The sequence below is a fragment of the Trichosurus vulpecula genome, chromosome 3 (assembly GCF_011100635.1).
Source record: "Trichosurus vulpecula isolate mTriVul1 chromosome 3, mTriVul1.pri, whole genome shotgun sequence".
NCBI classification, from domain to species: Eukaryota; Metazoa; Chordata; class Mammalia; order Diprotodontia; family Phalangeridae; genus Trichosurus; species Trichosurus vulpecula.
Genome location: NC_050575.1, coordinates 166,750,844 through 166,763,811, shown reverse-complemented (window position 1 = coordinate 166,763,811; position 12,968 = coordinate 166,750,844). Strand labels below are relative to the sequence as shown.

Below are 12,968 nucleotides of genomic sequence, written 5' to 3'. Positions count from 1 at the left end.
AGGCAACTCTCGAAGATGATAAATTGCAGAGAAGTTGCTGAGCTGCGTTGGTAGAGGGAGTTCCCTTTTGAGAGTTCCTGATATTGACAAATCATAGGTCAAGTTCTTATTTTGTAATTGACTCATGGTGGTTTGAATTTCTGGGCTTTTCTGTAAATTAGTGCTAGAGATTATGATTGAACTATTTTATGAAATTTTTTTCTTTTTTAAAAAATTTTATTTTCAGTTCCAAATTCTTTCCCTTCCCTGCCCCCATTGTGAAGTCAAGAAGAACAAAACCTGTTACAAATATGTATAATCAGGCAAAACAAATTCCTATATTAGCCTGTCCAATAAAAAAAGAAAAGAAAGAAAAAGATATGCATACAAAGTTTATTCTTAAGCTCAAGAGAGTTGTCCAGTCTTCAAGCTGGATAAGACCTTAGAGGTCATCTCATCCAAACTTTTTTACAGATGAGGTGGCTGAAGCCCAGAAAGGGAGAATGATTTGCCCACATATCTGATCTGTCATTTTTTTTTTTAAATATAGTAAACTCCTGGGGGAGGAACTCCTGCAAGTAGAGAAAGGCAACTTTTAGCCTTAGGGGGTAGCTTGGGACACTGATGGGTTAAGTGTTGCGCCCATGGGTGCAGTTTGTATATCCTAGTCAGAACTTGAACCCCAGTCCTCCCAATTCCAAAGCCAGTCTTTTGTCCATTGCACCACATTTCCTTAGAGAACATAGTTTGATTTGTTTTATGTTCAAATCTATTAACAAGTTTTGTTATAATGAGATTGGAGGAGCCCACTGTGATTGTTCAAATACCAATCAAAACACTATATTTAATGATTTTGCATGAAAATCTCTCTATAATCATAGTTTTCTTTTATGAAAATTGACTTCCTGGAAGGTGAATGTGGGGAAGTAAGCACTGGAAAATGTAGGTGATATGAAAAAAAAAAGATACCAAAAATTTATTTGAAAAAATAATTTAAATTTTCAAGCCACAATAATTGTACATTTTAAAGTTACATTCAATATAACAAAATTCTAATATAGACAAAATAATGTAGATTTGATTTGAAAGTAGATTTGATTGTAAAAGGACTTGACCTGTAAAAAACATGTTTATGGGGAAAAATCAACCAACAGATCCTTAAATTACTTTGGTGAGAGAATTAAACTATGATCCTTTTCTATATTTTTATATTTCTATATTTTTACTTTTTTTCAGTGATTTTGTCTGTGATTTTCACTCTGCCCATCCCATCTCCATGAGAAATTGCCATTTCTGCCCCCCCCCCTTTTTTTTTCTTTTTCTCCCTTGGTAAGTAGTAACACCTTTTGAAATGTTAGGGTTTCCAGTCTCATCTAGTGGCACATTGATACTCTCTTATCAGAATATTTAACACTGACAGTATAAATTTCATCTTAAACTCATGAAGGTAATATTAAGAAGAGAAAAACTGCTTTGAAATTCCATCATGGGGTTCATTTATTTTTGTCATCAAGCATTTATTGATCACCAACTTTGTACAAGAGAGAGCAGGGACTACTTTTTGCCTTTGCACCCCTCCTAACATGGCACCTGACATATAGCTGGTACTTTGTAAATCCTTGTTGACTTACTTGTTCAAGGCATTGGTGACTTGGGGTCTTTTAATCGTGCCATGTTAAGTTCTCTGTGTCTTCAGTCTTGTGAAAATGTATGCAATGAACTCATTATTCCTTGTTACTTTCTACCCCCCTCAACAGCGCAGTGATGGCCCCTATGCTCTGGTATTAGTGCCAACAAGAGAGGTAGGCTGTTTGACTCTCAAGGTTAATCTTAAGTATTTGCAGTGTTGTCTTAAGTTTCAAACTTTTGAAGATTTCCTCCCCCAAAGTCAACAGATGTGGGTAAACTGTCATACCCACCTTTACCTATTTCTTCCCTTTTTCTGAAATCCTTCCTCTGTCACCCTCTTATTCCTTCTGAAAATCTAGGAGGAAAATTCAGCAACCAAAGTATAGACATGAGTTTCCCTATTGTCTGAAAACCAAATGAAGTTTCATGAAAGCTCATTCCTTAAAATGAGATAGAAGCATGTTCGTTCTGTTTCCCCTTCTCAGGGCTGTACAACTTAACACCAAAGCAAGATCAACATGTCTTTATTTAAAATAATTTTTAAGAAGCTACTTCCACCAAAAATCTTACTTATTTCCTAGAAGGTGAGCCTCCCAAGATTTTTCTTCCTTGGAAATCTCTTCTATATGATTTATTTGCCTACAAAGGCAATTTCAGAACAGTGTGTCAATGTTTTCTATATCAAATGCTAATAACTTTCCATGCAGAGAATTGATCGCAGGTATCTAGTTTTGGGCACAGCCTTTTATACAACCTGCAGTGTGCAATATCTCAGTTCAGTTCTAGGAAAGGAGAAGGCACTGAAGCTATTTAAATTTTTACAGCAGCAAACTCGCTACTTCCCTACTGATGCTTCATGAATACTAAGTGTGTGGAAACTGTATAAGCTTGGTTAAAGTGATACTGTCAAGACCTTTTTGGTGGTTGTTAAGGGATGGTAATTAATCTCATTTTTACTTTCTGTGGCTCCCTGTGCTTTCTTCCAGACTTGAGAAATGAATGTCCATCTCTCTCTTAAAATGTTAAAATTACCTTAGTAGCACACCTAGAAGGCAGTCAGTTATTCGACCTTTGTAGCAAAGTTTCTAAGTGTTAGCCTGTTGCATCACCATTCCCGTTTCCTCTAGCCTGTCTCTTTCTCAAAGGGAGTCAAATCGAGGTTGACTTTGTTTCATTTCCTTCTATCTTTGTGCGCCGAAGATGTCTAAATGCATGTGTGGTGCTCTGGGAATTTGAGCCAGCAGAGGGAGCACAAAACACTATTTTCGTATAAGTCCAAGAAATGGATGTGGTGATGTGTTTACCCTCTGTCTTCCCCTATGCTCTCAGTGGGTTTCAAAGCAAGTATATAAAGAGATAGTTAATGTAGATACTGTTTATCTTTTTTCTTGAATCACTTATTATAAGCTTTCAATTGGGCCAAAGTTGAAATACTAATCATTTTGTCTGTCTCTATTTTCTTTCTTTTTAAAAAATACCTGCCTCACCATATGAACCTTTTCAATATTTGCAGCTGGCTCTACAGAGCTTTGATACCATCCAGAAACTGCTTAAGGTAAGGAAAGCCATGAGCTGGGTTGTATCATTCAGTTTGTTTCAAAATGAAGAAACAACCACACCTTAAAGGCCCAGGAAAGACTTTTGTTTCCTCCATTCCTTGGCCTTCCTTGCTATCCCACTGGAGACCTATCTAGCTCTGTTTTGGAGCTGGAAAGATTTTGCCCTGCTCTGTGCATCAGATGCTGGCCGCTGCTAGATTCTCAGTTCTTGCCTGCTTGGTCATTGGTTTCCTTCACTGCTTATATTCCCTCAAAGTGTTCACCATGGCTAAGTGTGCACACTGAACACTGGAAGTAACTTTAAAAGCTGTAAGTGGGGCCTTTATGAGACCAAGGAGAAAGGTACAGAATCTCAATGTCTGTCAACTGCAGGCTAGACAAAGGATTTTACTTAAGCTTCCATTTCCCCTGTTGTACTGTTTTTTTACCATAAACAACAGAAAGCAATAGACTTATGAAATGTGTTTTTCTGTTTCTGCTATGAGAAGAAGAGCATCAACCGTTTGAATGAAAAAAATGAATACATTTTAAGTTATTGCCAGTCTTAACTACGGGCATTGTAATGCCTATGAGTTGTATCTCCTCCATTAGGCCTCCTGCAGTGTGGTGATAACCCTGAATTCTTTCCCTTAATTTGTTTAAAGAAAAAAATTTTTTAATTAGTCCCTGTGCTCTTGGCTTAAAGGAAAAAAAAAAGCTTTGTATTGATCTTGGACTGTTCCCTTCACTGTAGCCATTTACCTGGATTGTGCCCGGAGTGTTAATGGGGGGGGAAAAGAGAAAATCAGAAAAGGCCAGGTAAGAACAGACTGTTTAAAAATTCTATTTTTGGGTCCCACTTCTCTCCTACGTTCCTTTTAGAATCACTCTTACCCATGGGTCCTTCAAACCAGGGGAGAAGCTTCTCTCAAGCTGTGTGTTCCATAATTCCAATACAGAAGAAGCTATAAGGTTGGCAGGGAGCAGTCACGTCCAGACATTTTTAAAATATTGATGAGCCTTCTGACTTAATATTTCCTAGGGAGGTTGGTGGTGGTGGTGGTAGTAGCGGTAGTAGCAGTAGTGGCAGTAGTAGTAGTAAAGGTTTGTTTTGTTTTTTTTTAATACACCTACATTGGTTCTTAAAACTGTATATTGCCTTTTCTGCAATAGAACCAGGTAGAAAATTGTCACTAGAAGAAAAGCCCAAATCATCTGTTTGTTTGTTTTTTAATCTTCTGTATTGTTTTGTAAGTTGGCAATGGGTCATATTATTGAAATATGCCTTCACTCTTTAACCCGAAACCCAAATATCTAATATTGTTCTGTGTTTTTAAAAATTTTGTATGGCAGGATAGAGAGGACCGTTTTAACTCAAATACATCTTGTTAACTATTTTCATTTCATCTGTTGGGGTGACGGGCTTTTCATGAGTTTATAGTATATGGAATTAATACTACCAAAAAAACCCAAATTCACTTGCAACTGTTTATGCTTTTTTCTTGAGATTCCTACTGATATAGACACATTTGGTTTCTAACATATATTTCTGTATATTTTGTTTTAAAAAGGCTACGCAAAGGGATAAACATCCTAATCTCAACCCCTGGACGTCTGGTAGATCACATTAAATCCACTAAAAATATTCACTTCAGTCGAATACAGTGGTTGATCATTGATGAGGCAGACAGGTGAGCTTCCTTCTGCTAAACCCACAGGCTTCAGAGGGAAGTGTTTGTTTCTTGTGTTTTCTGTTTTAACATCGACAGCCCATAACCTGACTCATTTCCCTTGATATAAATGTAAATTCCCTCTCTCTTGCAATCTCAGGATCCTGGACTTGGGTTTTGAGAAGGACATCACCGTGATTCTCAACGCCATAAATTCAGAGTGCGAGAGACGCCAGAATGTCCTGTTGTCAGCCACTCTTACTGAGGGTGAGTTGGATGGCGTTTGTGATATCTTCACTTTTAATGTAGATAACCTGAATTATTAGTTGAAATGAATGTGCCATGTCCACACACCCATTTTGGGCTTGCTAAATATAACTAGCACCTGAGAAGGAATCTCACAGTAGGAAAGTGAGGCCTGTGGAGGTAGAATGCACTAGACAGTGACATAATAGCTCTATCAGTTGACTTTGCTTAAATGCTTTTCTTTATTCTGCAGAGGGTTTCAAGGAGTTAATGGGGAGAGAGCTGTGGTGTAAAAAAGAAAAAAGAGCATCAAAGCCTAAAGAATTCAGTCTTGCAAGAGAAGTTACAGAGAAGAAAAGAGCCCTGGTTTGGGGGTCCTGTGACTAGAGTTTAGATTCAGGCTCTGACTTGTGTGACCAGAGCAAGTTACCTGCTGTCACTGAGTCAGTTCCCTCATCAGTAGAATGAGAGTATTGGACCACATGATCTATAAGGTCTCTTTTAGCTCTCAGTCCTCTGACCTCTGTGGATTCAGGATGGGTTCTGTGAGCAACCCATGGAAGACAGGCTCACTCACCGTTAAGAACATCAGCCCAAGAATCATCATTCCAAGTGCATGTTTAGTGTAACCTTTGTACCTTGGGCTTCTCTTACCATCTTCAAAGCATGTTCATTTCTGCTGAGCTTTTCACTGTCACCGTGAGATATGTAAGATAGAAATTATTAACCCATTTTACAGGTGAAGAAACTAAAGGCACAGAAATATTAAATGGCATGTTGACCAGGGTCATATAGTCAGTTATTGACCAAATAGGGACTAGAACCTAGCTTTTCTGATTCTTAGCCTGGTACTATCACAAGACTACATTACCTTCTGCCTTTTCAGTGCCCTCACCTATATGCATGTATCCCTTTATACATGGGGCACAGGGGAGAAAAAAACACCATGGCTCTGCTCCTAAAAGTTGACAGTACTGGCATGGGTGGATTAGCACTAGATTATAAAAGCCAACATTGGAAAGAGGCCCAACTAAAAAGTCCCAATATCCCAATGAGATGTTATATATGTGAGTGACCCATTTCACATTGTATGTTCGATAGTAATAGGAAGAAATCTAACTAGCATTTTAAGGTTTGCAAAGCACTGTATATTTTATCTTGATTTATCACCAGTTTCTCCTTTTCTCTCTGCTAAAAGGTGTAACAAGGTTGGCAGATATCAGTTTGCACAATCCAGTCAGTATTTCTGTATCAGATGAATCCTGTGACCAGCGCATCAAAGGATGCAAAGCAGCCAGAGAAGCCAGTCACCTACAAACTGGTGCTGAGCCGGACAGTTTTGCCGTGCCTGAGAAACTCCAACAGCATGTGATGCTGGTTCCCAGCAAACTGAAACTCGTCACATTAGCAGCCTTCATTCTTGGAAGATGTGAGGTGAGCCTGAGGACGGGACCTGGTCTATCTTTTAGTCTCGGTTTGGGAAGAATGAACTAGACTTCTACAAAGGGCGGACTCTGATCGAAAGCCCTCCAACTGTTAAACTTGTCTGTTTTTTCAGGCTGCAGGCCACGGGACTTGCATCACATTTAGGCATATACAGGAGGGCACTGACAGTCATTATATGCAGAGCAAAACATCACCAAAAAGTACTTTTCCAGGAACTCATGTTGATGACATAATAGTTAGTAGGAATATTTGGGGGATCATTCCAGATAAGGGAAACTAAAGCTAATGGGTTTAGGTTTTGGGGTTTTTTTTCAAGGATTATGCTATTTATAGTATTTATTTACTTTGTTTATATAATGCCTTTTCCCTAAGGGTCCCTTGAAATAGGAAGGTTGTAGATGAAGGAACTCAAGAATGAAGTTTTAAAGTTACTACAAATACTAATAGTCTCTACTAGGCCTTGCTGTGTTTCTGAGACAAGCAGGCCCAATTTACAGCCTTGCTAAAAGAGCATCTGCTTTTCACAGATACAAACAAACAGACCAATCCTGTGTTAGGATGTAGTCCTCTAATTATCTCTTGCATCCTTCTTAGAAACAGAGTGAGTATTGTCCTTTTGAGGACTTGGTTCCTTTACCCAGGTTTGCAAATCTATTTCAGCATGGTTAGTCATCCTAGCAACTGATTCATTTTGTGTGTTAGCCTGATCATGAAATCTCTTGTTTTGTTTTGTTTTCCCTTGGATTGAAACAGTTTGAAAAAAACCAGAAGCTGATTGTCTTTTTCTTGAGCTGTGAGCTGGTCGAGTTCTACTACCACCTCTTCCTCCAGACCCTGCTGGGCAGCTCCATGGCCCCAGCATCAGGACAGTCACCATCTGCCTCCTCCCGATTAAAATTCCTACGTCTGCATGGCAACATGGAACAGGAGGTAAGCCCTGCCACCTCTCACCATGGGACAGAATGTCCCTGAGATTAGAAGCCAGGGAAAGGCCAGCCCAAGCTCCATCTCGACTAGCCTCCGGGTTCAGCATTGGGTTGCATCCCCTCTGAATTCTCTCCTGGGCTTGGGGAAGAGTTATTGTTTTGCCTAAAATGAGCCTTCCATCAGAGACAGTCAATAGATTGGACTGATTTATGGATCTGGGCGGCACCAAGAGCTGCGCTTGGTTGCCCCTTGTTGCCGGCCTCTCCTCCACCTAAGAGATGGAGCAGGCCCTGAGTTTGGCCTGAGCGTACCTCAACCAGCTGTTAAGGCAACAGAGCACCACTAAGTAGCTGGCACCAGGGAAGGGTTTTGCCTTTTTAGTACCCAGTGTGTAATTAGTGCTTGATGTCTTCAAATTAAGAGCATTAATGGAGCTAAATTGTGGATCCCATATGGTACTGCTGAGCGTGACTGCTGTCATTGTCAACAAGATACAGCGCTCTCTCTTTTTAAAAAATCTTTTTGGGAGCAGGTACAGTGCACCAGAGGGGCTTTGGGTCCCATCTCCATCCTTGGCACAGAATTTCACATCTTGTCTGGGATCAAGTGTGTTAAGTTTTGCTTTTTTAGGCACTTGGACAGCTCTCTCATTCAACCTTGTACTCTAACTAGGTCACACATTTAGGGAAGGCGAGCCAGTTTGGGAAGCAAAGCGTTAGGCAAGCACACTGGAAGCATAGAACAATGGACCAGCAGAAAGTGGACCCAGAATATGTGATCTCAGAGGAGAGATAACTAGGCTGGGTGAGAAAACTTGTCATGAAATGGTGAAAGAAAACCAGCAACCTGAAGTAGGATGATTTAGACAAGTGCTGTATTTTGATTGAAATAGAATGTCAAAGCTGGAAGGAACCTTAGAAATTGGATACAACTGCCTCATTTTACAGATGGAGAAACTGAGACCCCAGAGAGGGGAATTGATTCTCCCTAAGGTCACAGAGTGAGTAAGCATCAGAGCCAGGACAACTAGAATCTCTGTATCCTGACTCCCAGTCTTCCTAGTCATATCATGGCTTATCCCATCTTAGCGCTTTTCCTAATTCCTGAGTGGGAGAAACGATGTAGGGTCTTCTGATTATCCAGCCCTCATTGATCTTAGCAGAGTAGACAGGTGAAACTCTTGCTCAGTTTGTCCTGAACCTCTAACACAAATCACAGTCTCTTGTCGTGAGAGACCTGAAGCTTTGCTAAGTAACGTTCTGGAGGCTGGATCTCTGTTCATGGGTGGAAGTATGTCTGAACTCTGAACTCTGAGCTCTGCTAGCAGAAAGGTAGAGATCAGGGTAGTGTCACAGAACTCTGTAGCTCTTGTATTTCTGGCCCATCTTTAGAAAGCAGTCAGCTTATTTTCATTTCAGGAACTCATTGAATAGAAGTAAATGCAGTAGTATTGATACCTTATATTTAAATAGTACTTTAAACAAAGGATCAGTCTTCTCCATGTCTCTGGGAAGTAGGTGCAAGTTAGTGATGTTATCCCCATTTTTCAGGTGGAGAAAGTGAGACAACAAATGTTTGCTTGAGGTAAAACTGCTAATAGAACCTAGTTTGTTACCCTGTCCATTGAACTTTCTATACGTTTCCCCAAACGATTCTCGTAATTTTACTAAAAGTAGTGGACAGTAGGAAAAAAATAGGTTGGAGGGAGGCTTTTCATGGTAGGGATGACAGAGTAGGCCTCAGGATTTAGCAGCTTCCCCCTACCACTCCACCTCCAAATCAATGGACTTTATATTCAGTCTAGGTGACATAGCACCGATTCTTAGGAACTCTTTTAGGATTGAAGATTGTGGTTCCAAGCAGAACCCGGGGTCCACCTAAACTTGTTTTTGCCTTTCTTGACGTCCCCAGTATTTAGCACGGGGTCTGGCACATAGTAACTACTTAACAAATGCTTGTTGACTTACATGACTGATAGGACTGCGCTCCACTTTTTTTCTTCTGTATATGATTTCAGTTTTGGAAGAGCTAAGTTGTAAATCAAGATACTCAAGTTCTAGTCCCAGCTCCATCACAACTCCTACTGTGGCCTTGGTCAGGCTGCTTTACTTGTTGGGGCCTTAGCTTTCCCATCTAGAAAATAAGAAAGTTGAGCTGGGTGCTCTCCACAGCCCTTTCTAGCTCTAAGAATCTCTTTGCCAGGGCAATAAAATAAGCTATTTTCCCTCCTGTCTAATTTCTGAATCCATAGCTTTTATGCAACGTGTGTCAGGGATCATGGTGGGGAGTAGGATGCACATTCCTGGTCCAGGCTTGAGCTTCATTAGTGTTCAAGGCAGCCCTGGCACAAAGGAAGTCCATGGAGATCAGGCCTGAATCAAAAGGCTGAGCGGTTCCTGGCTCTGTCCATCATGCTCCCTCTCAGGTGTTGGAGAAATATCGTGCCAGGGACCATGGCATTCCTGGGGAGCTTATAAGAGATTCTGCCTTTTACTTAGGCCTCTCCCCACTGGCAGATGGACATGGCCCTGATTGCTCAGAAGCCTGTGCCTTGAGCACCATTGAAACTCATCCTTCAGGGGAATGAATAAAGGAAAGGGAAGTGTTCTTCATTTCTCCGATCAGGTAGTCCCCAACTTTTTTTCCTTTTTTAATCTGGACCCTTTAAGAAAATACACTCTTTTTTAATATAAAAAAAATTGGGAACCCCTCACAATGATAATAGTTATCATCAAAAATATAGGACAGAATTCAATAGTGCTTTAAGTAAATTTCTATTTTATTAATTCCTATACCATATACATGCATTTGAAAAATAGTAATACCTAGTTGTGTAAAACCTTATTCATTTCAACCTTCAGAAGCCATGTTTGCTAAATAAAGATCAGAATGACAGTGCTTGGTGCACATGTAGATTTTCAAATGTCTTAGATAAATTTGACCCTGCTATTCTACAGCTGCAAGTTAGAAGCCACTACATTAGAACGCTTGTGTTTAAACTTGTTCAGAGTAATTTCTGAGCTGGTAACTATGCTCATGGACTCATAGACTTAGAGGTGGAATAGATCTTAGAAAGCATCTAATCCAACCCCCTTGTGTTGTAGGTGAGGTAGAAGGACTTGCCTAGAGTCATCCAGCTAAGTCAGTGGCAGAGCTGGGACAAGAGCAGTCCTCTCTGCCAAGTTTTCTGACCTGCACATAAAGTCTTGGATCTTATTTACTCTTGGTTTTGGCCTGTATTCTAAAGGATGTGTTTACAAGGATGTGCTGTTGTTAAAATCATGCTAATGAGCATCTTTTTGCGGGGAGGGGAAGTGATGGTAAAAGAATAATATTCCCCCTAAGGCTTGAGAATCTTGTGTTCTCCCTGATTTATGTGGGCAGGTTCTTAAGTGAATGTTTTACTTTTTCCACTGATAGCTTATTCCCTAATTTTTCGGTTGTCATCTTTTTCCTCTCTGATAAAACCTGAATAGTCCCACTGTCAGACTTTGGAGGTCCTTTCCCCTTTCTCATGGTAAAGTCCCTCTGTGCCTTAAAATGGACATAAAACTAGAAACTTGAGAAAATGAGAAAAATTTGATGGCTGAAAATAAGAATCTGTGATTCTTTGTTTTGTAGGAAAGAACAGCAGTTTTTCAGGAGTTCTCACAATCCAAATCAGGCATCTTGCTTTGTACGGTATGTATTTTTTGCTAGTGCCCGGGGAAGACAAGGAGAGGTTGGATTTTGGGGAATAGGGGAGTCTTGACATTTTGTACTTTCGTCAGCCCTACCGGGGAGAGGGGATACTTCTGGCCTCCTTGGGTTGCTGGCTTTCCTGTAATGCTGATTTGTGGCGTGCCGATGCCTACACATAGCCCGCTACAACGGTGTAGAAGGCTGGGCTATTTGCTCTCTAATAGTGGCAGCTGTTGGTCTGAAAATGTGTGAATCTTGGCGATTTCTACCCACCGAAAACTTGTAAATTATAGCTATCGGGAGTAATTAGAGCTGAGAAACTCTTTCCAGGTCTGAAATTGCTCTGCTTGCTTCTGCACATCTTTCCTTAAAGGAAAATAGATGCAGTTGGGCAGATTTGATTTGCCATTTTATAAAACTATCATTTGCCCTGCAATTTTCAGGGCCAGTTCATTCGGCCTCAATCTGGGCAATTTTAGATGACTACTCCTTCCAGTGTAATGTCTGACCTGTTTAACGTGCATCTCCCTTGTGCTAGTCTAAGACTGAAGAACCCACATCTTCCATGCTTCATACTCTCCAGAGGTGTACTTGTACTCTCCTAAGACCAAAATAGACTTCTCTGATTGTACCATCTTGGAGAATACAACTTTAATCCCCAATTGATTATTTGAGGAGTCTCTGTATGCACAGTAATGAAATTCAATTGCATCACACGGTATATAGTGAATCTAGTCAACAAATCCTGGGTAGAAACATGGAGAAACTTATCACACTGGATAACTCTCTAGGCTGTGGTCAATACAATTAATTACATTTTTAGGGAATTCGTTGTTCTCTTAAATTGAATTGGAATTGTCTTCCTTCTCAATTATCTTACTTAAAGTTTGTAATGAACTTTGGTTTCCTTCGGGTATACATATTGCTAAATAAATATTGCTAAATAAAAGACCTGCCTAATGACCCACTAATTCTATTTATCACAGTAAGCAGAGTTGACACTTATAATCAGAGGAACTGTAACCAGATGCCAGTCAGAGTGGCTGTGTCTCTGCTAACCTGGCATGTTGCCGCCACAGATCATAGATCATAGGTTTAGAGTCGGAAGGGACCTTAGAGGTCATAGAATCCAACTCCCTCATTTTACCAAGTGATGAAACTGAGCCTGAGAGGATAAGTGACTTGCCCACAATCGCGCAGCTATTAAGTGTCTGAGTCAAGTATCAAGTCTAGATACTCCTGACTCCAAGTCCAGCGCCTTATCCACTACCTCACATGGCCTCTCACATAGGTTCATGTCTAGTTTTCCAAGGGTAGGGAGTCCATGAAGTCAAAATGATCAGGGTTCATATTTTTTAAAGAATTATCCTCAAATGCCTGGATCTGGAGCAGGTCTCTTTTATGACTTGGACCCTTATAGCAACCTGGTCAAGCCTCTGAGCCCTTTCTCAGGATAATGGGGTGGTGTTCTTTTCTCTTTTTAAAAAATTCATAAGTGAAAGAAATGCGAACTTTCAATTAGAAGCTAGTGAAAATAAATACATAATTTTTCCCATCCAGTTTCACAGATCCCCTGAAATCTATCCATGGACCCCAAGCTAAGAACCCCTGATCTAGAGGGATGAAGATAGTTCCAAATAATTTAGGGTCTTGACCGAAAGGAAAACAAACTCTCTGTATAGTATAGACACAATTCAAGAAATTCAGTGTTGAGGTCAAATGCCAAAGTCTGTTTTCTGAAGGCAAAAAAAGAATAGCCCATATTTCAATAGTATTTTCTTTGCAATAACCCTATGAGATAGGTAGCACAAGAATTATTTTCATTTTACAGGTGAGGAAACTGAGGCTCAGA

The 12,968-nt window shown here is 40.2% G+C and overlaps 1 protein-coding gene across 1 annotated transcript in view; it reads left to right on the top strand.

Annotated features, from left to right (window-relative positions):
* The window catches only part of DDX31 (DEAD-box helicase 31), an 86,756-nt gene that overhangs the window by 19,248 nt on the left and 54,540 nt on the right, over positions 1–12,968 (top strand). Inside the window, exons 7-14 of the mRNA XM_036752026.1 lie at positions 1,737–1,781; positions 3,122–3,163; positions 3,901–3,965; positions 4,718–4,837; positions 4,977–5,083; positions 6,261–6,496; positions 7,262–7,438; positions 11,057–11,116. Coding sequence (XP_036607921.1) covers positions 1,737–1,781; positions 3,122–3,163; positions 3,901–3,965; positions 4,718–4,837; positions 4,977–5,083; positions 6,261–6,496; positions 7,262–7,438; positions 11,057–11,116 — 852 coding nt within the window. The remainder of the gene's footprint in view (positions 1–1,736; positions 1,782–3,121; positions 3,164–3,900; positions 3,966–4,717; positions 4,838–4,976; positions 5,084–6,260; positions 6,497–7,261; positions 7,439–11,056; positions 11,117–12,968) is intronic.